General features: G+C 37.6%; 1 protein-coding gene across 12 annotated transcripts in view; it reads right to left on the bottom strand.

Annotated features, from left to right (window-relative positions):
- Nucleotides 1-1,291: 1,291 nt before the first annotated feature.
- Nucleotides 1,292-24,029, bottom strand: part of BAZ2B (bromodomain adjacent to zinc finger domain 2B) — a 205,171-nt gene continuing 182,433 nt past the window's right edge. For 7 of the 12 annotated variants that reach the window (XM_089328265.1, XM_089328266.1, XM_089328267.1 and 4 more), the window contains 6 exons: nt 14,063-14,373; nt 13,542-13,677; nt 9,700-9,846; nt 5,974-6,239; nt 5,581-5,724; nt 1,292-2,734 (listed from right to left, as the gene is read on the bottom strand). In XM_089328265.1, coding sequence (XP_089184391.1) covers nt 2,581-2,734; nt 5,581-5,724; nt 5,974-6,239; nt 9,700-9,846; nt 13,542-13,677; nt 14,063-14,373 — 1,158 coding nt within the window. In that variant the 3' untranslated portion in view covers nt 1,292-2,580. The remainder of the gene's footprint in view (nt 2,735-5,580; nt 5,725-5,973; nt 6,240-9,699; nt 9,847-13,541; nt 13,678-14,062; nt 14,374-24,029) is intronic. The other 5 variants (XM_089328268.1, XM_017342871.3, XM_051849479.2 and 2 more) reach the window with 1 other exon arrangement.

The following is a 24,029-nucleotide window of genomic DNA, read 5'->3' as shown; positions in this document are numbered from 1 at the left end:
TTATGGAGAAGCCCAACCGAGGGCTCTGCGAATGTGCGAGTCGTTTATGTAACGAGTTAATCACACATGTATCTGACAATTGTCACCTGGTGTAACTGCTGCCCTGCTGTGGGACAGCTACCTCTGTTGAGTCGAGCAATGAAGACAGCCGTCCAAAGCAGCAGACTTAAGTTATTTTTAGAAGAAAGTGATCATTCCTGAAAAACTTGCTTCTCCGTATTTTCTCGTTTATGAGCTCCTCAGACGCCAGCCATGTCATTATCCAAGCCCTCCCATGACTATAAACTGACACAGGTTGCTATCACTCCCAAGGCAAAGAGCTGGCCTGAAGAGGAATCCCCGTGGAGTGCCTGGTAGACACTGCCTCCTTCTCTGCCCTCCGAGGTATTTTTGATCCAGTCCCTGCCATCTTTGCTTGCTAGAGATGGACACACTGACCTGGTGACCGCTGGGAATATTTTCTTCAAACTTTCCTATCCTCCCTTTACTATGTCGGGCAGTAGACAGGACCCAAAGCTCCATAAAGGCAGGGCCTGTCTTGCTCACCACTGATGGTCCAGAGACCAGGGCAGCCAGCACTTCCTGGCAGCCTGAGCTGGTGTCTTGGGCTTACTGAGCTACTTTGCGTGGTCAGTCTTCCTTACTGACAACCAGCTTATGTGTCTACCAAAGCAGACACATCTGCCCAGATCAGAACAAGACTTAAAGGTGTACCGCAGGGGCAGTGCTGTGGTGCAGTGGGTTAAAGCCCCAGCCTGCATTGCCAGCATCCCATATGGTAACCGGTTTGAGTCCTGGCTGCTCTGCTTCTGATCCAGCTCCCTGCTAATGGCCTGGGAACGCAGCAGAGGATAGCTCAAGTGCTTGGGTCTCTGCACCTGTGTGGAAGACCCGGCTGAAGCTCCCGACTCCTGGCTTAGGGTTGCCACAGTCCTGGCCTTGGTGGCCATCTGGGGAGTGAAACAGCAGATGGGAGACCCCTCTGTTTGTCTGTAACTCTTCCTTTCAAATAAGCAAACAAATCTTTAAGAGAGAGAGAGGGAGAGAGAGAGAGAGAGAAACAGATGTACTCTAATATTTTCAAATGGGAGAAAAAAAAGGTTACGGACTTGGGAAGTGGAGACATAAGGGAGTTCAGGTCCTCTTCCTACCCCCCGCCCCCGCCCCCAGGCCACGCCTTGAACCACACTCCACTTGCTGTTCTTCTAGGACTCTGAAAACGCTTAGACTTAAATTCGCTGGCTTTTTGCAAGGACTGTACTTTCGGGTTCATTAAGAAAAACTAAAAAACTAGTTTGTAAAAGTCTTTTATTGTATCCGTGCCACACATAGTAGTGAAAAATAACACTCCTAAAAAAAAGAATGCTACCTTTTCCACAACATTTTATTTTAAATAAAACTTCAAGTACTCTTACATAGAAATACAAAAAAAATTCTGATCTATTTGCCTCCAACAGGCCACCACAACACACAGGAGATAAAACACAGTGGTTACAAATGTCTTTTAAATTTATTTCTGAGGCAAGGCAAATGGGAGGGAAATGTTTCTATGAAAAAATACTGTGTGCGTAGGAAATTGTCACAATTTTATTCCACATGGATACAAATGATTATACTTTAATTTAGGCCCTGGTGGCTTAAAATTATATAACAAAATAGAAAAATGGAAAACTAATATCCCCTACACCCTGTTTCAAAGGCAGGCACTACCAAGATTAAGGAGACGCCACAGTGTTGGTAGAGGATAATTACTGTACAAGCTGTAGAGCTATAATTACCTTCAGGCTAAAATAAAACGCTACGGTCCTCCTAAGGCATAAACAATAATGTCTGCAAACAATATATACACATAATACATATTTAAAACAAGACTTAATATAAACAATAATGAACAGTATGTACATGTCAATTCTTTTCACTGTCTTGAAATACAATTTAACTACACAAGTGATGCAGCAACATATATATATAAATGTACTTGTAACTCTACAGTAAAGTTTATTTTTGGTGCTTTTAGAGCACATCCGTGTAAACAGTTTAACTTGGCTTTGTTTTATATTTTAAAACATTCCTTGTTGTATTTTCAAGATTTAAAGCAATTTTCTAGTTCTTCCTTTTCACAGAAAACGAAGATTCTGGATGTGGTTTAATCATAAATAATTCATAAAATTAAATACATTCACTAAAAAATAAACTACAAAGTAAAAAAATGAAAAATAGATATTTATTGAGAGGGAAAGGAGAACCATTTCCCGCATTAGAGCTCTGGTGTTGAATATTCAGTGCGATTTGATATATTTTTAAATTGCTATTGCACTATTCACACCCTTTACTTTGAAAATTCTTTGGGTGTGCTTCCCTGTTCTACCTAAATTAGCTGATAAATCACACAAACCAATAACCAAGGGCCTTGGCTGTTGTAGGAGTGAAGCCTTTAAAAATTTTTCTGATTTTTTTTGATACTTATTTTAAGGAAAACAAAGTCATTATGTATGTGCCTTGCACGTTTATGTAAATATAGTTCACATTGCTGGTCTCATTTGTCCTTGTTTAAAAGGAAAAAAAAAGATTATTTTAACTTCAGCTCACTTTGAAAGTATCTGTCCACTTTTTTTCAAAATACTTCCTCATACTGTGGCCAGCTCTGCCTATGTCAGAATCATCTTCATTGAAGGTTTCACAGTTGTCAAAAACAAGCCTGACATCTACGGCGAAGGTCTCCAGGTTGGGGTACCTGGAAGAAAACAGAAAAGCAGAGATGGGTCTCACACGGCCAAGAAGTAACAAAAGGCAAGATAAGAAGTCAGACTGAAAGGAGAAAAAGAGGGGGAAAACTGCACTTAACCTGACCTAAAGCATTTCATGTTTACTCAGGTTTTACTGAGGAGAAGAAATTCGCACACAATAAGATCCCCATGTTTAAGTGGGCAGTGTAGCAGCAGTTCATCCCCACAGCTGTATGGGCCCACCTCCTCTATGACGTGCAAAGCACTGTCAACGCCCTGAAAGGAAGCCTCGCACCCAGGAAGCAGTTAGCTCTCCCTCCCTCAGGCTCCTGGCTACCATCAGATAGGGACCTATCTATTCTGGATACTTCTTCTAAATGGAATCATATTTTATATGTGGAAATTATTTTTAAAAGATTTTCCCCCACCTGACAATAAACCTTTCCTCTTAAAAAATAAAATATATTTAACATTTTAAAAAATCATTTTATTTTGGAGTCAGAGCAAGTGAGCAAGTGAGAGAGTGTCTAAACTGGCATCTTAAATGCTGGGCTAAAAGCCTACCCCTTATTTTTGTGAAACATTTTGAAACTACATGGAAGAATATTTCTTTCTGCAGAATATTCCCCACTATTATAAAAGACTAATGAGTAACGTTTGGGAGACTGGGAATCGGGAGAGAGTTCCAGCTGAGATTCTGGGTAAAATAAGGACAAGACTCCTCTGTAGCCTTCCTTTTTATAGGAGGTTGGGGCAGCTATTGGAACTCAGAAAGATTCGTTAAAGCACATACTTTCTTCCCTCTTCTACAAAGTTTAAAAAATTGGAAATATCATTTGAGTTTTGGTTCCAACACAATAGTTTGAGTTTAATAAAATAATCCCAAATTAGAGAGGCGTTAACCCGCAGCTGGCATCACAAACAGGTTCATGTACACTGCCTCCCGCTCTTTGCCACCTCCACTCACTGGATTCGTTCTCAAAAGGGAGCTGTGCTTTGGAGGGATTTTTGCTTATTTAGTGATAATTTCAAAGTCTATTTGTGTTGGAGATTTTGATATTTAAGTTCATCTTCTATCCAGGAAGTAGAGAATCATGGAAATTGAGGCTGAGATTCATTTAAACACCAAGGAAGTCTTTGATTCCATTGTCCTACCCCTACTACACATTTATTTTGATAGAAAAAGAACTACTCTTCATCTAGACAGCTTCATTTGCTTGGTTCAAACAAGAACCAGTGGTTTTAGTGGTTCTAAATGCTTCAAGAATTGGGGCCTGTCCTTTTGGTAATTAAAGAAACAAAACAAAACAGGATGGACCTTTGGCACAGGAGTTAAGAAGCTGCTCTGGATGCCCACTTCCTGCATCAGAGTGCCTGGTTCAAGTTCTGCCTACTCTGCTTCCAATCAGCTTCCTGCTCAGGTCAGTCCTGAGAGGCAGCAGATGACAGCTCAAGTACTTGAGTCCCTGCCACCCATGTGGGAGACTCAGATTGGGTTTAAGGCCCCTGGCTTTGGCCTGGCCCATCTGGTTGTTCTTGCCATGGGGGGGAGTGAACTGGTGAATGGAAGACTTCTCCTTGCCTTTCAAATAAAATGAAAATAATCAAAAAAAAAAAAAAAAGAGAGAAGAAACACATAATCTTTTGGAAAGGCTGTTATTTCAGCCTTGAGAGTTGAATTAGTCATTTGACCAATCTAGTAAATCACCTGATACACACGAGAGACACTGACCATTTTGAGTTCTGCTCAATCCTTGTAAACTGGAAGTAAATCATGGAACACACTGATTTTCAGCAAAAAGAATGTCCAGGAAGAGCTAAGTTTAATGTATAATAATAATAATAATAATATAATTACAATATGAGTAGATTTTCAAAAAATTCACACAGAATGTGTATACATGAAAAAAATGTACGGATTTCAAAAATTTTTGCAACAAAATAAACGTACTTTTTAATTCTATTTTCCACAAACTTACTGAAGTACCTTGGTATATGTTGTATATTCTTTCAATGTAAACGAGTTCCTTATTCCCCCTCCCTCCTTTTTTTGATAAAATTGCCTGCAGTAATTGGCCCAGGCTACATTCAACTGAACTGCAGTACAGGAAGAAAGGAGGCAGGGGTGAATGGAAAAGGGAAGACAGCCGCGCAACTCCTGGGCATCTGCATGCACGTGGATGCCTTTGTGTGGGCCCATTCTGCAAGGGAACAGCCACGTTCTTGTGCATCCAGAGTGGGCCACTGCCCAGAACCAGCTAAATCATGCTAATAGCGGTCTTGCTTTGGCAGGAGCTTGAGGAGGTCTAACAAACACCATTAACTGTGGACAAGAAGTCATTTTACTTTTAGGATAGGATCACAAAAAAGTATGGTAGAGAAGACCAAATTGTAGTTTTCATCCACATTTGTAAATGGATTTTTCTTACTCTCCAACAACTCATAATAAAGCTTTAAACTATTAAAATTTCCAGTGATCTTCTATTTCTACATTACAGTAAGTTGAAAACACTGAGAGTCAAGTTTTGTTACAGCCACATGTACTGGTGTCAATATTCCATGGATGCCTGTACAAGATACAGGTTACAGGTTACTTACTGTGGGGAGGCACGGTTTTCTTACCACTTATCTGGGTTTGGTGCACTGCCAGTGTCAAAAGCAGATTGATCTTGCTGCTTTTTAATTTTCCTCATTTTTAACTGACTTGTCTCATACCAAATGCACACACACACACAGCACACTAAAGGAAGGGCCCTATGCCTTTGCTGTTAATTAAAATATCTTCAACTCATTAGAAAAGAACTCAACACATATCACACATTCAATAAATACTGAACTAAATTGACTGACTTACTGTCCACTACTTAGCTTCTCTCTGATCGTGGAAAAATCCATAGGCTTCTTAATAACTTTCTTATAACCAGGAACAAGTTTCAAGTTTACAGGAAGTAGAAAAGGCCAGGCATCCTCATGAGTTTCCATTTCAGTCAGGATCATACTGAAAAAAAGAATGTTTGAAATCCTGATCTATACTTTCAGCACTGGATATTTTTATTAAGAAAAGCAGTCCATTGTAATCTTCTAAGCAAAATATCAATGTAAATTATAATAGATAAAAGAATGCATTTCCTTAAACTTTATATTTTTAGTTACATTAATTGTCAGAAAATAACCTTCAGTATGATAAAAGGTTTCTAAACAAGAAAATGGGATACTATATACATATAGAACATGAAAACTGGAATACCTGCAAATAGCTAGGTCCTTGGAGTCATCTCTTTTAGGTTTCTTAACAGACGTAAAGCTGTCTTGTTTTGACAAGCTAACAGAAGTGTTTTCCTCTATTTTTCTTTTTTTGAGGTCTTTGCTCCCTCTTTTCAGCGAACTACTTGTGGAGGCAGAGTCTTCATCCTCAGTATCCCCCGTTAAAGCTACTTTCTTGCCTTTCTTTGAATCGTTGGTTTTTTTCCCTTTGACGTGAAGTTTTTTGATTTTTAGAGTTTGACCACTTGCCTTTAATTAAAAATATACATAAGTGAGGTGTAAGAGAATAACTGCTACAAACCTTCTGTTTTAAATTGTAAAGGTCTGACAGGACAAATACATAAAAAGAGATATTAACTCTAATCTAGAAGGTAGATAATTCTAGTATTTTCAAGAGAGGTCTGTGAATTTGCTCTCCCATAGTATAAGACTAACATCTATCCAGCACGGACAGTGTATTCCTGTAAATAATTCCGAGAGGTTGAAAAGGCTGATCTCATTGTAATCCATCTTTGGTACAACAGAATTTATCACCAAAATTTCTTTACTATAGATCAATGAGTTTAAAGACACAAAAGAGCACTGTTTTTTCTTCATTTATTTGAAGGAGAGAGAGATCGACATTAATTCACTGGTTCTCTCCTCAAATGCCCAGAATAGCAGGATTTGGCCAGGCCAAAGCTAGGAGCCAGGTCTTGGTCCTAGTCTCCCACACGGGTGGCAGAGACACAAGTACTTCAATCATCACTTGCTGCCTCCTAGGGTGTTCATTAGCAGGAAGCAGGAGTAGGATTAGGAAGCAAGTATTGAACCAAGACACTCCAATCTTGGACTTGGGCATCTGAACCGGCATTTTTAACTGTGAAGCCTAAAGGCCCCCCAGAACTCCTTTTTAGAGTACAATATTAAAAACAAAGGTGAACATAAACAAAAATACAGAGCTTATTAAGAAAGTCAAAGAGGTAATAACAAGCCAGGCTAAACATGGAGAAGAGTGTTTGAAGTGTCAAATATGTAGAGAAGTCCTTTTTAAGTGATACAATATACTAGAAATTGGGATTTAGTTTCTGGATAAAGAATAAAAACCACCTGCAATAAGAACAGAAAATTATAAGCTTGTAGCCGCCTGGTGTGAATAAAGCACTGGTGGTAAAAGATGTGGGAGAATGATGCCTGTGTTATTGAGGAAAACAAAATAAAAAGAAAAGCTGTGAAGAACAGTGTATTTGTCACTAAAGGATATGAACTCCAGCTATGGCTTTCTCACTAACTAGCTACAGACTTTCAGTAAAAGTGTCAGAGGCCCTGTCTTCTCATCTTTAAAATAAGAAAGATAAGCTACATATTTGCTGGGGTCATTCTAGCCCAAGAATTATGTGGCAAAAAAATCAAATGATGTCACATTGCTTATGTAATCGAACCACAAATTACACAAACATTGATGTCACAAAGAGGGTTCTCCATCCTCAGTTGAGAAATGGGGAAATAAGTCTATCTTTTGAGGGTAAATGCTCTAATAAACACACCATAAAAGAGACACATGTAAAGTCACTGGTAATATATGGTTTTATTTTTATTTTCCCAAACAGTGCATACCAAACTCCTTTAGAAAACTACTTTTCCTTTACTCAGACTATTAAATCCTAAACTGCCAGGCCATATAACCAGATCAGCCATAATTTAATGTGGGCTGTCTTCCTGCAATGAATTTGGCTGAAAACATTTCTTTGAAGTATTTCCAGCAATTTCTTTGAAGTTATCATGACCCCTGCTAGCAATATTATTAAAAAATGCTCCAAGTCAAGCAGTTTAATTATTTGGTTCTCTTAACTGTTAAAAGTACAGTTGAGCAGATAGTTTAATTGGCTATAATAAGAATAGCCATTAATTCAACACCTGACTCATTTCATATCAAAAAATTTTACCATGTCACTAAAGCAAAATAATTGAAATGTTTTACTAAGTCTTTTCTTCATTTACTTTAATTTTTATTCACTAAAATCTGGTTATTTTGGGTTTTCATATTACACTGACCTTTTAGCATTGTAAAATCATTAGAAAAGCGAAAACTTAATATAATAAAGACAAAGTTCTTTTAATGACTATAAAATCAGATTATTAGTTATGTTATTTGAAACGAACAACATTTCAACAACAGGCTCAAAGTTCTGTTCCTATTTGAAATAGAAATATTATTTGGGATTTTTTGAATGAATTTAACATTCACAGTAAGAAAATATACAACTGAAATCACAGAATCAAGACTTCTGTGATGTTTCAAAGCAAGATAATGAAGTTTCTGTTTCTTTAATAAATGATCTCCTTAGCTCACCTTAGTAGATGCTACTCATAAGCATATTGAAGGAACAATCTTTTACACCTGTATCATTTCCTTTTTGCTACAGTCCCAAATCAAAGAGGACTGTCAGTGGGTCTTAACCAGAACTTACCAGATTTATTTATAATAATTTACAGATTAGAAGCTGTGAATTGGTGCCTCACAGGCTGTAAACAGCCCTCGGAATGTGCTATTTGGCCCACGCAATGCTTATAAATATTCTGAATTTGTTTCCAACATTTACTATTTGGGAGAACAGATATAAAAATCTAGAATTCTAACTTTTCTTTTTTCTTAACTTTTACTTAGTAAATATAAATTTCCAAAGTACAGTTTATGGCTTACAATGGCATTTCCCCCCCATAACTTCCCTCCCACCTGCAACCCTCCCATCTACCGCTCCCTCTCCCATTCCATTCACATCAAGATTCATTTTCAATTATCTTTATATACAGAAGATCAATTTAGTATATAGTAGGTAAAGATTTCAAAAGTTTGCACCCACACAGAACATAAAGTATAAAATACTGTTTCAGTACTAGTTATAGCATTAATTAAAAAATTAAAAAATAAAACATCCTAGAACACTGGGTCCATATTCCTTCGTGACAACAAATGGCTGGAGTTGAGTGAGGACTACCACATCCAAATGGGGTATGCCTCTCCTGTTTGTGACATTGTCCACGAGGGTTCCAATGAGCTATAGCAAAGGGTCTGGCCTGCAATACATGTTGATCCTCTTACACTTCTTACTCCTTGTATTTTTAACTCCCCAAACCATTTCTACTTTACCCATTACTTCTCTCAATTGGTATGAAGAGTTCAGTTTTCTCTTTGAAATATGACCAGAAAATGGCTTAAATATAGATGCTTAATACAATACGACCTAGGAATTACACTGCTAGGTATAGACTCAGGAGAACTGAAAACATACATTCAAATAAAAACTTGGGCATGAACCCTCTCAGCAGCATTATTCATGGCAGCCAGAAGTTAGGGACAAGTCAGACAAACGTCTAGTGAACTGATGAAGGGATAAACAAAATGTGGCAAGTCCATACAAAAGAATATAAAATGGAACAGATACCTCCATACAATGGAATATACAAGACTAGCCCACAGAGTAGAAAGCAGGTTAATGGTTGCCAAAGGCTGGGGAGAGAAGGCTTATGGGGGGTAACTGCTAATGTAAGGGGTTTTTTAGGGAATCAGGAAGTTGTACAACTTCGTGAGTACATAAAAAGACCCACTTAATTGTTTAAAAGGTGAATTTTATAGTACACTAATTATATCTGAAAAAACTAATTATATCTGAAAAAATTCTACATTTTGAGCTCCTAATTAAAAAGTCCAATTTTAGAGGCATCTTACCTTAGCAATGCAAGCAGGACAGAACCAGTCTCCATCTGGTATGGTTGTAATCTTGGGTCTGTGGCAGTAGGTATGACAGCCTTTGTCACAGCCGTCACAAAGGAGAAGTAGTTCTTCATTATCTCCCTTCCGACAGATTTGGCAGTACTATAATACATAAAAGATCATTTAAGATTATCCTTCTGCTATGAATAATAGTTACTGGGATGTTAAACATACCACAATTCCTAAATTATATTAGTAATGAACATTCCGCTTGCTAACAAATACACAGTAGCCATACACATCTATGTATCTCTCATTACACAGATACGGACCACATGACGGGGTGAGCAGTTCTATTGGGGTAAATGCACATTTCAGGTACACTGCAAAGAACAAAGCTGGAGGTCGAATGCCTGCACACACCTCAGAAGCATGTACACATTAACATATGAAATCATTAACATGACATTAGAGCACATACAGCAATGAAGAGCTTTAATACATGGTGATTTTTAAAAATGCATTTCATCTTTAGCTTATCTTAGTATCCTCATGATATCCTGAGAAAGAAATAAGAGTCAGAGTAACCTTTAAGATCAAAATTAGGAAACTTGTGTTAGTGTCATAATTACATGTAATACAAAGATATCCCTGGATTTTGATTTAATTTTCCACCTATGTTTCATGATTGAAAAATGTGTCCAAACCAGGAAGCTTTGAAAATCAAACATGTCTGATAAGTGTAGATAACAGATACTACAAAGTTATTTCTAAGGGAAAAAGCCAGATTTAATAAATTAAAGAATATTAAGAGGTTATGATAAAGAGATTATGATTTATTATCTAAAGTGAACAATAATTTTGCCTCTATTGAAAAATTTCCAATACCATTGCAAACTTTAAATCTGCAAAGAGAATATATCTTTCCATGCACACATATTCTTATTCTATATAGCAAGTTTCAAAAAATGAAAGAAATGTTAGGTAAGTAAAAACTTTCAAGATAGCCTTTAAAAATGGTAAACACTAACATTATTTTTTGACAGTTCATATTCCATTCACAGTATAAAATGTAAATGGCAATCAATATTTTACAAAAATCAAAACATTTAAGCTGAAAATAACTCACAGGAATTTAAAATTAAGTATTTATGTACTCTTAAAAACAATATAGGCTCAAATGTTCAAACTTTAAGTTTTTAAAACAACATCGTATCAGTCTGGAAAAGTATAAAATAGTCATAACTCAATATGGCTACACCAACGACAGTTTAAGAATTTTATCAAAATGACAGGCAAACTATTCAAGTTAATTAATATTTATCAAATATATCCATAATACCAAAATTGTCATGAATATTAAGAGCAAAAGCAGATTATAACATTCCAACAATAAATATCTACTTTATGACCTGTGCTAATAGCACATCCTGAAATCCTTTAAAACAGTATAAAGTTGTTTCTCCAAATGTGAGTTACATCTATAGAACTTCTAGTGTAAAGATATTCATTGAGAGATAACATTTTGAAGGTTATATTTAAATCTTTGCAACAATAAAACTTAAAAATCAGATTCATGAACGTAAGTAAATTCTTGTTTTCTTCAAAAGATCACTAAAAATACAGCAAAAACTGTCTTACATCTGACATTTACAACTTAAAAATAAAAATATTTTCTGGTACTTTTAAAGAGAGGGTGACAGATATCAAACTCATAACACTTCTGAAAAATATTACAAAGTAGCTCACAATATGTTACAGCAAGTGTATTAATAGTTTGTTTTAATCCCTTTGCTACTATAAAAATAGTGGATGTTGTCTATTGTTTAACATTTACAACAATATAAAGCATACTGTGGGCAGAGAATTATGCAGAGGCAACTATGACAGCCCCTTCTTTTCTGGTTAACTTGGTGTCTGGCCAATAGGCTACTTCTCAAGGCACTGAACACTTTCATATTTTGTTTGGACTAATTACACAGATCATTATAGGCACTGTTTGATCACTAACTGAAGGTTAAAAATAGTCATTAATCTTGTATATGAAACTCTGCCTTCTTTTCAAGGCAGTTTCATAGCAAATTATGTATTATTAGTTTTTAAAATGAAGATTGTGAGTTAAATGATGACAAATGTATATTAGGAAAGGTTAAAGAATTTGCAAAAATGAAATACAACTTTAGTAAGTATAATAACATAAAAGAAAGTTTTGTACAATTTTTGGATTTCTTGGTTACTGTAGGTTTATAACAAAACTGATCAGATCATGGAGTAGATAAGAAAAAATGTGCACAGTTATTTTTTAATAGGAACTTAATTTTTTTACTGTTATAACTTTAATTTCACCTAATATATCTGTCCAAGGTGACTTAAAACTGGTTTTAGTAATTTTTAGAAAAAAAAACCCCTATTTTTACCAGGTAAAAATGCTACTGGATGAACTGAACAATACCTTGAACTTACAGTAAATTCTAATTTGATTTGAGAGAGTGAGCTAAATTCAAGCATACTGTAAAAATTTCAGATTCATTATTTCATAGACATTTTGGGAAGAAGAGAAAAACAACAGAAGAAATCAAATTTAGTGAGTAATGAGAATGAGTAAGGCCTTCAGTAGTATAAGCATGGAAGTAAAAATGATGAAAATAATGCTGAATTGTTTCAGGGTCACTCACTTCTTTTCTTAAGGGAATGAGTATTTTAAGTAAAGGAATTTAACCCTTAGCCACTTATGAAAACAAACCTCAAATAGGTGAATTTTACATTTAGTTTGTAATTCAAAAGTAAATGTTCAAGTGATTCATAAAAGTCTGCATCTAAAACTGAACTGGGTGCTTAGCCTAGCAGTGAAGATGCGGGCATCACACACTGGTATACTTCAGTTCCCAGTTCCGGCTCCTGCCTGCAGTTTCCTGCAATGCAGACTCTAGGAGGTAGCAGTGGTGACCCAAGTAACCAAGTTTCTGCCACCCACGTGGGAGGCCTACATTGAGCTTCCAGCTCCTAGCCCTAGTCCTGACCCAGCCCTGGCTATTGCAGGCATCTGAGGAGTGAACCAGCAGATGGGAGCATTCTCTTTCTCTCTTCAAAATTTTTATAAGATTATATACGTTTAAAAGATGCTCCTATATGTGACACATACAAGAAGCAAGAAAGACTCTTGCATATGATTTAAAATAAATATCTCTGTGGAAAGATATGCACTGTAGGTCTTATTTTGAACATATAGGATTTTGGCACCTGGTGAAAGTAGAGGGTTCACTACATGATAATAACTAATTGGGACTGGACAAGGATGGCAAAAAAGTTAATTATTACAGGAAGACTAAAAGATCTGTTCTTCATGTCAACCACATCTCATATCACACACATTATAAACCGCACACAAATTCTCTTCTTATTTTGTACTTATCTAAGTGTCTCTCAGTAGTAAAAAAAAAAAAAAAAAATGAAACCTGATAGAAAAATACAGACATTTTAGGAATGCAGTAACAAATAAGATAATGTTAGCAATGTTGCAATGTTTACAAGAAGAAAAAGGCTTTCAAAATATTTAATTAATAACTATTATACTGACAAAAATAAAGGAGACAATTTCAATTAAAGATACAAACAATATTCAAAGGAGTCAGAAATGAGATTTAAAAACAAATAAAAGATGACACATTTGGTAGTTTCCTTCAAAAAGCTCAAATAAGGAAGAAGTATCATACTATACAGCATTTAAGAAGTAAAATATCTCAAGTGAGGCATATACAATTGTAACAATAAATAATGTGTAATTACAAGATCTGAGGTTTGGAAAAAAGCAAGACAAAGGAAATTAGTTATAGTATTTCTTAAATAAAAACACTTACAACTTTCATAATTGATTTTTCCCATGCTATTGATTTCTGTAACTGCTGAATGCACAGAGCTACCTGTGCAGCACTGCGAGCTTCTGACAATGCCCTTCTCCATACCCTGAGCCCTGGAGCAATATCCTCTTCAATTCTGCATTGAAATATAGAAAAATTATGTAGGTCATGTCCACGTTTACGGTTACTGAATGTGAAACAATCATCACACTGAAAGCCAAGCAATGACAAAAACATGTAACAGCCAATAAGTATAAGGTTTAAGCAACTAAATCTGATGTAGTGCACAGACTGTGGCTACGTGCCTCAGAGCTTAGTCACAACCAGGTAAATGTAAGAGCATTTTGCAGGATTATCAATGCACATAACAAAAAAAAATGTTTTTACAAAGCATCATGCAAATAGCATGATCCATATGGATCACAGACATACAAGAAGATACATAGATAACAGGCAATAGAAAATAGGCTCCAATTAGCAAAGAAGCACAATAATTTTTCAAGTTAATCTCAATAACCTACCCGTCACCATCACCACTAATGGATGGTGCAGGAGCAGGGACAGTAACTGTGCCCACATTATCCAGTTTGATCTGAATGGTGGTACTTAAGGGGCTCTTCAGATACCTTCTTTCAATGTTCCGCTCCAAATCAGCCAGTCTGGTTACAGCTATATCTAGGGGGTTGTCACTCTTCCGGTCTAGTGCATGTGCACTGCTTTCTTCTTCGTCAGTAAATTCTCCATCATGTTCCTTGCACAATTTAGTAAATGACTTATGTTCAAAATATACCAAGTCCTCCCTTTCTGATGCAGGCTCTGGACACATCCAACCCTATATATTAAGAGAATAGCATTATTATGGTTTCTTCTTAGAATGCCAGATGGGTGCATTTACCTTTACTTAAATACACCAGCAGGTACCGGGAAATCTCAAGGATCTTTACTAAAAGTTTTTACCGTGTGTTTTCCTAAGGCTTGGTAGAAACAAGAACAAAAAGTTACAAGAAACAGTTGTAGGAAGTTTGAAAAAACAAAATTTATCAACTTTTGATATTAAAAAAGGTTTAATAAAACTCAGCAAAGTATTCTGAAGGATTTTAGACCAAAATGCTTATTAATTTCATGGAGTGACTTAAAAGGAAATGTCTCAGTAGCCTATGAACTTTGGTCTTTCTGGTTTTGTTCCTTTAAGCACTCTTCTGCAAACATCCTTGTACTCACCATTGTCTCTCGAGCTGCAGGAGCTCTATGTAAGCTCTTACATCTGCACAGTCTTTCTCTGCTCTTCACCTAGGTACTCCATTCATCCTGCACATCCACATTCACTTTAACATGGAAGGATTCCCCCAGGAGAATCCTTCTTTGACTTCTTTCAGGAGGTAAATCCCCCTATTACAGACTCTCACAGCACCAGAGAGTGCTTCATAGCTTTGTCACGGTCACAATTTTATACTAAGTGGGATCATTACTTCCAAAAGAGCAGGGGCAATGTCTGCTTTTACTCACTTATCTCTAGCACAATGAAAGCAAATAATGGACACTCAATACATATATTGTTGAAAGAGTAATGAATGTTGAAAGAGTAAATGAATGATCTTATAACTCAGCTTGTTTATAATGCTCTTTTAACTCAAAAGCCTTCAAAGATCCTCCACTGGTTAACAAAGTGCCAGATATCTATCATGGCCTAACTACCTCGATCTATCTCTCTTTTCATGTTCCTGCGCATGCACCTATGCTGCAGTCTGTTCCATAACTTGGTACTCCACAAACTTGTCAAACACTTCCTAATCCTGGTGCTCCGCTCATGCTGTTCCCATTTCCTACTAAGGCATTCTCTGGTCTCTGACTGTTAAATGAAGTAATAATTGAAAATTTCCCATGAAAGAGACATGGATGTCCAGATACAAGAAGCTCAAAGAATCTCAAGCAGACACAACTGAAAAAGATCTTCTCCAAGGGATATTGTAGTTAAATTGTCAAAAGTTAAAGATAAGGAGAAAATCCTAAAGACAGCAATAGAAAAGTGTCAAGTTACATACAAAGGAAAATCAATCAGATTAATATCAGACTTCTTTGTGGAAGAAAGTTGGATGAAATAACCCAAGGTCTTAAAAAAAAACTTCCTACCAATAATATTATGCCAAGTGAAGCTATCCTTAAAAAGTGAGGAAGAAATAAAGTATTTTTTACTTTTTAAAGATTTATTTTATTTATTTGAGAAGCAGAGTTACAGATGGAGAGAAAGGAGAAAGAGAGAGAGGTCTTCCATCCACTGGTTTACTTCCCAAATGGCCACAATGGCTGAGCTGGGACGATCTGAAGCCAGGAGCCAGAAGCTTCTTCTGGGCCTCCCTGGTGGGTGCAGGGGCCCAAGAACTTGGGCCATCTTCCACTGCTTTCCCAGGCCATTAACAGGGAGCTGGATTGGAAGTGAAGCAGCTGAGACTTGAACTGGCACCCATATGGGATGCTGGTGCCACAGGTGGAAGCTTAACCTATCACCACCACTACTACTACTACTACTATTTTATAGATAAGCAAACACTGAGAGAATTCACCACACCAGACCAGTTTTACAAGAAATTCCAAAGGGAGTCCAGCATTAGAAATAAACATCATGAAAACATTTGACACCACCAAATTCACTAACAGAGCAGGTAGAATCATTATCCAATCAGCAAAATGACAGGACTTAGCGCTTATCTATCAATACTAACCTTGATTGTAAATGATTTAAATTCTCCAAGCAAAAGACATAGGTTGGGTGAATGGATAAAAGACCACTATATGCTGCCTACAAGAAACTCATTTCACAAAGATATACACAGACTGAAACTGAAGGGCTGGAAAAAGATATCAGGCAAATGGAAACCAAAAATGAACAGCAGTAGCTGTCCTAATATCAGATAAAACAGATTTTAAATAAAAAAACTGTAAAAAGAGAAAAAGAAGGACATTATATTTTGATAAGAGGTCCAATTCAGCAAAAAGACCTAACAATCATAAATATATATGCACCAACACAAGACTACCCAGATATATACAGCAAATACTATTAGACCTAAAGGGAGTGATAGACTCAAATACAATAACAGTGAGTGACTTCAACACCCCACTCTCATCAATGGACAGATCATTCAGACAGAAAATCAATAAATAAACACTGAGGCTGAAACATACTATTGAGCAAATAGATCTAACAGACATTTATAGGACATTTCACCCAATAGCTAAGAATATACATTCTTCTCCTCAACACATAAACATTTTCTAGGATAGACCACATATTAGTCCACAAATCAAGTCTCAGCAAATTTAAAAAGACTGAAATCATACCATGTATCTTCTCATATCATAAAGGAACCAAATTAGAAATCAACAACAAGAACAATAAAATACTCATGAAACCTTGGAAATTAAACAACATGCTACTGAATGATCTTTGGTCCTGAAGAAATTAAAAAAAGAAACCAAAAACTTTCTTGAAGCAAATGGAAATGAAAACACAATGTATCAAAATCTGTGAGATATAGCAAAAGCAGTATGAAAAGGGAAGTCTGTAGGACTGAGTGCTTACATTAAAAGAAAGATAAATATCTGAAATTAAATATCTAATAATGTATCTCAAAGATTCAGAAAAACAAGAACAAACCAAACACCAGATCAACAGAAGGAGAGTAACAATAAGGATTAGAACAGAAATAAATGAAATTAAAACTAAAAAAAAATCAACAGAACAAAAGTTGTTTTTTTTGAGAAGATAAACAAAATATATAAACTTCTAGCCAGACTAACAAAGAAAAAGAGAAAAAACTCAAATAAATAAATTTAGAGATGAAAAAGGAGACATTATAATTGACATCACTGAAATACAAAGGATCATAAGAAAGTACTGTGAAGAACTGTATGTTAGGGCCAGTGCTGTGGTGTAGCAGGTGAGGCCACTGCCTGCAGTGCCGGCATCCCATATGGGCGCCAGTCAGGATCCGGCCGCTTCACTTCTGATCCAGCTCTCTGCTATGGCCTGGGAGGCCAGTGGAGGATGGTCCAGGTCGTTGGGCCCCTGCGCAGTGGCTTTTCTGCTGAATTCTACAAAAATTCAAAGAGGAAGTAACTCTGATTCTCTTCAAACTATTCTAAAATATTGAACAGGATGGAACTCCTCCAAACTCTTTTTATGAGGTCAGCATCACAAAACCAAAGACATGACATGAAAACTAGAGACCTTTATCCTTAGTGAACACATATGCAAAAATTCTCAACAAAATATTGTATCCAAAACTATATAAAAAAGATCATGCATCACAATCAAGTGGGATTTATCCCACAAATGCAAGGGTGGTTCAACCTTCACAAATCAATAAATGTCATAAACCACATCAAAGGACAGAGAACAAAAACCATATAGCCAACTCAATAAATGCTGAGAAAGCATTTCGTAAGATTCAAGACCCTTTCATGATAAAAACTCACCATTAGGTATAGAATGAACATTCTATTAGGTATAAAATGAACATTCCACAAAATTATAAAGGCCATGTTCAACAAACCAACAGCCAGTATCATACTGAATGGGGAAAGGCTGAAAGAATTTTCCCTCAGATCTGGAATAGGACTAGAATGTCCACTTTCACCTCTCTTATTAAATATAGAACTGGAAGTTTTAGCAAGAGCAATAGGATGTGAAATAAATAAAGGACATCAAAACTGGAAAAAAGTAAGTCAAATTACCCCTGTTTCCATATGACATGATGTTTGCACATGCTGTTAGAACTGATAAGCCAATTCAGTAAAGTTGTGGGTTACAAAATAAACACACACAAAAAAACACCTTTTTTATATGCTAAGGATAAACTCATTGAGAGAGAAATAAAGAATGGAATTCCATACACAGTAGTCACACCAAAAAAAAATCAAATATTTAGGAATAAATTTAGCCAAATAAGTGAAAGATGTTTACAATGAAAAATACCAAACATTGATGAAATAAATCAAGGACACAAAAAATGTAGATATCCCCTTCTCATGGATTGGAAGAATCAATATCATTAAAATGTCTATACCACTTAAGCAATCTACAGATTTAATAACGTAATCCCTATCAAAATACCAATGGCATTCTTGACAGAAATAGAAAAAAAAATCCCAAAACTGACATGGAATCACAAAAGATCCAGAATAGCCAAAGTGATCTTGGTCAAGAAAAATCAAGGTAGAGGCATTACAATAGCTGACTTCAAAGCATTACAAAGCTATAGTAATCAAAACAGCTTGGTACTGGCAAAAATCTGACACTTAGATCAATGGAACAGAACAAAGATTTCAGAAATTAATCCACGAACATACAGCAAAATGATTTTTAAAATCATTTTGGGGGCTGGCATTGTAGCGCAGTGGGTTAAAGCCCTGGCCTAAAGCATTGGCATCCCATATGGGCACCGTTTCTAGTCCCGGCTGCTCCTCTTCCAATCCAGCTCTCTGCTGTGGCCTGGGAAAGCAGTAGATGGCCCAAGTTGGAGACCCTGAAGAAGCTCCTGGTTCCTGGCTTAGGATTGGCTCAGCTCCAGCTGTTGCGGCCATCTGGGGAGTGAACTAGCGGATGGAAGACCTCTCTCTCTGTCTCTATCTCTCTCTGTTAACTCTTTCAAATAAATAATATAAATATTAAAAAAAAGAATTGTGCTTTCTAAAAAAAAAAAACTTATTTATTTATTTGAAAGGCAGAGTTACAGAGGGAGAGGCAAAGAGAGAGAGAGAGATTGAGATTCCATCCATTGGTTCACTTCCCAAATGGCTGCAATGGCCATGCTGGGCCAGGTCGAAGTCAGGAGCCGGGAGCTTCATTCAGGTCTCCCACATGTGTGCAGGGGTCTTTCACTACTTTCCCAGGCACATGGGATGCAGCGCTACAGGCAGCAGCTTTACCCGCTATGCCACAGTGTTAGTCTCAGAGCCAACTGATTTTTGCGAAAGTGCTCAGACCATACAGTGGAGCTTTAAAGATAATCTCTTGAACAAACGGTGCTGGCAGAACTGGATATATACATATATATGTATATGAATATATGAATAAATGAATGAAATTATCAGACACATACCTCTAACCATATACAAAAATCACGTCAAGATGGATCAAAGACCTAAATTTAAGACCTGAGACTATACAGTTGCTGGAAGAAAACGTAGGGGAAATACTCTGAGACATTAGCATAAGGGATGAATTCTTGGACAATAACCCCAAAGCACAGGCAACGAAAGCAAAACTAAACAAATGGGAATGTATCACACTCAGAAACTTTAGCATAGCAAAAGAAATGATTGATAGAGTGAAGAGACATTCAACAGAATGGGAAAAAATATTTGCAAGCTACCTATCCAACAAAGGGAATAATATTGCAAATATTATCAGCAACTATTGGGTATATATCCAAAAGACTTGAACACAGTGTATCCAAGATATACCTGCAGCACATGTTTATAGTAGCACTGTTCACAACAGCCAAAATGTAGAACCACAAAGGTGTCAATCATCAGATGAATGGATAAAGAAAATGGAATATTATTTAGCTATAAAAAGTAATGAAATTCTACCACCTGCAGCAAAATGGATGCAACTGGAGGACATCATGTTGAGTGAAATAAGCTGGAACCAGAAAGACAAATATCACATGTTCTCCCTTAAATGTGGGAGCTAAAATTAAAAAAAAGGAAAGAAATGCCTGTTTGTATCCGTATTGCTGCAAATATAGCTTGTGAAACTATTTCAAACCTTTGTCAAACCAATGGTTAAGAATGTTATGCTATTATAGTTTTAATGGTCTGTGATTACTTTAACATTTATTGTATATGGGTGAAATGGTCATTTTTTCTGTTCAAATACTGTCTATAGCATATTCCCACTAAACTAGGGTCTTTTTGCTTTTTACTTGTTAGACTTTCCCCGACCCAGAAACCTTATATTTAAGGTATACAAACTTCATGCTTTTCATAAATACAACTTCAGGAACATTTTGGTGAAGTATTAAGCCTTTTCATTGTAATGTAAAGTTAAAACACGTTATCTCAAAAATGAAAAAAAGACAGAAAAAGAGAACAAAGGAGGGTGAGAGTGAGAAAGGGGGAGGGAGGAAGGGAATACCATTTTATTCTTAGATTTGTATCTATAAACCATACTGAGTCTGTTCAAAACTGATTAAAAATTTTAAAAATTACAAATGTAATAGAATAAAAGTAAAATACAATTTCTGATAAAATTTTGTAAAAATGGCAATTAATAGAGCTTATCACTGTGAAAGGGTTGAAAGGGTCCTCAGTGCCAGTGTCCAAAGTCTCTATGTGTTGGGTGTGTCCCATTGATATATTTATGGATAATTTTGGTAACTGCTAAATATTTATAGGTAACTTAAAACTAAGAAGTAAAATTCATCTTCTGGATGACAAGACTAAGATAAAAATATATCCATATGCTGAAAATAATATTGAAATGAAATTAATAAAAACACAATGATGAATGCAAATTTCAGTTTTGAAGTTTAACCTACTAAACACAGAAATACCAAAAGTGACAGAATTCACTTAAAAGTACTTTGAAATAGGCCTAGAGATTTTTGTGAGTGCATTTTCAGTACAGCAATAGGATGATGCAGAGGCTAAAAAGCTGGTACAAATTCAAGTAGTGTTAATGGGAGTACACTGTCAGACCAAAAGTACCAGATTAGGGGACGGCGCTGTGGTGTAGCAGGTAAAGGCACTGCCTGCAGTGCTGGCATCCCATATGGGCGCCGGTTCAATCCCGGCTGCTCCACTTCCGATCCAGCTCTTTGCTATGGCCTGGGAAAGCAGTGGAAGATGGCCCAAATGCTTGGGCCCCTGCACCCACATGGGAGACCCAGAAGAAGTTCCTGGCTCCTGGCTTCAGATGGGCTCAGCTCCGGCTGTTGCGGCCAATTGGGGAGTGAACCAGCAGATGGAAGACACTTCTCTCTCTCTGCCTTTCCTTCTCTTTCTGTGTAACTCTAACTTTCAAGTAAATAGATAAATCTTTTTTTTTAAAAAAAAGTGCCAGATTAAAACAAGCAAAAAGTCCTGTGCATACATTCAGACAACTCTACGTACAGCAATGAGCACAGCATTAAGAAGGACATTTGACACCAGTACTTATCCAGAAAACAATCATGGGCTTGGGAACCACTCACAGGACTAATGGCTGAAGGAATTAATTAGATTGTAAAAGAGAATACTTCAGGCCTGCTCCGCGGCTCACTAGGCTAATCCTCTGCCTTGCGGCGCCGGCACACCGGGTTCTAGTCCTGGTCGGGGCACCAGATTCTGTCCTGGTTGCCCCTCTTCCAGGCCAGCTCTCTGCTGTGGCCAGGGAGTGCAGTGGAGGATGGCCCAAGTGCTTGGGCCCTGCACCCCATGGGAGACCAGGAAAAGCACCTGGCTCCTGGCTCCTGCCATCGGATCAGCGCGGTACGCCGGCCGCGGCGGCCATTGGAGGGTGAACCAATGGCAAAGGAAGACCTTTCTCTCTGTCTCTCTCTCTTACTGTCCACTCTGCCTGTCAAAAAAAAAAAAAAAAAAAAAAAAAAAAGAAAAAGAGAATACTTCAGACAAGACATGGATGGAGGCCGGCGCCACGGCTCACTAGGCTAATCCTCTGCCTTGCGGCGCCGGCACACCGGGTTCTAGTCCCGGTCGGGGCGCCGGATTCTGTCCCGGTTGCCCCTCTTCCAGGCCAGCTCTCTGCTGTGGCCAGGGAGTGCAGCGGAGGATGGCCCAGGTGCTTGGGCCCTGCACCCCATGGGAGACCAGGAAAAGCACCTGGCTCCTGGCTCCTGCCATCGGATCAGCGCGGTGCGCCGGCCGCAGCGCGCCGGCCGTGGCGGCCATTGGAGGGTGAACCAACGGCAAAAGGAAGACCTTTCTCTCTGTCTCTCTCTCTCACTGTCCACTCTGCCTGTCAAAAAAAAAAAAAAAAAAAAAAAAAAAAGACATGGATGGAGCTGTCTCTAGAGCAGCTGGAAGAGTAATCAGGCTAGGACACATCAGCTTCCTATGATTAAAAAAAAAGAAGCAGAACTTCTAGCTTTTTAATATTAAAAATGGAAGTGAAGGCATCCATGTAGACATGTGCCACCTGTTTAATGCACCTTCACAATGGCCAGGTCTTGAAGCTAGGAAACACAATCAACCCTCTCTAAGTGTTAAAATGCTCTTGTGTGGTCATTTTCATCACCTTTTCATCACTTGTGCTCTCAGATGCTTCAAGACTAATATAATTACACCTGATTTTTTTAGAACAGCACTTATACTGTCAATAATACTTTATTGACAGGATATGAAAACATCTCACTTAAAAAGCAAATTCCACTCAGCTACTAAGAACACAGCCAAGACCATGTAAAGCAGCTAGCAATATGATAAGGTCAACGTGCCAAAATCAGAGTTACTGGGAAATGTTACTGGGAAAATGTTCCTGGACCACACTGTAACTTGAGACGTAATTTTAAATAGCTTGGTGATGTGCTTTCCCATATCAGTCAGTTAGAATTGGCAAATTAGGTGGGAAAAAGTTGGAGGAGAACAGAACCAGTCATATTTAGCTTAGCAAGTAGTCACAACTGATCATGTGAGAGGACAGATGATAGAAAGCAAACGTAATAGTTTAAATAGCAAAGCACACTAAAATCATTCACATATGGGGGAAAATAAACCTCTTTGTGTTTCCCAAGGGAATCACTGTCTAATAATTGGTCTTCATCCTGATTATCCTGTGTCACCAAGATAATTTAAATTATACCCATTACTCTCAGTTTAAGAAAGCAGTGAAATGTGTAACATAAGAGATTCAAAATACATGTTAAAAATTATGGCACTAAATGGAATAATTTTCATTTCTTCAGAAAATTAACTTTGTGGAAGAGTTCATTTGTTGAAGATGCCAGGGAAATGAGGCATTTTTATATTGTATTACAGTACCAGGAGGAGGAGGCATATAGTTTGTTAGCACAATAGTTTCAGCAAATGAAACATTTTTGCTTCCCAACATTAGTGTCGCTCCCCCTCTTCGTGGAGGAACGACACAGGACCCTGCGCTGCTCTTTCTGTCTGCTCAGCCCTCCCCGGGTTTGCTGCTGGTTCTTCCCGGGTTGGCTACTATCCCTTCCACCTCCGTGGAAGGGAAGTTCCCCCTGGCCGCATTCCCCACTTCCGCAGGGGAGCGGCACACCGCCGGCCGGTTCTCTCGGGGGCTGCACGGGTTCCCTTAGATGTTCCCCATAGATGTTCCCGGTGCATGCCGTCTCTCTCCTCCTTTATAGTCCTCCTCCGCCAATCCTAACTCGGCTGCCCACACGCCGAGTACGCTGCTCTCCTCCAATCAGGAGCAAGTCCTACAGTTTATCAGTTGAACTGGAGGCAGCTGTGCGGAAGCTGTTTACTTCTCTCCCAGCGCCATATTGTGGGAGAGCAGATGCATAGAAT

Source organism: Oryctolagus cuniculus, chromosome 3, assembly GCF_051225735.1.
Source record: "Oryctolagus cuniculus isolate XC-2025 breed Fujian yellow rabbit chromosome 3, ASM5122573v1, whole genome shotgun sequence".
NCBI classification, from domain to species: domain Eukaryota; kingdom Metazoa; phylum Chordata; class Mammalia; order Lagomorpha; family Leporidae; genus Oryctolagus; species Oryctolagus cuniculus.
Note: the sequence above shows the minus strand (reverse complement) of the source record. Positions and strands in the feature narration are given on the sequence as shown.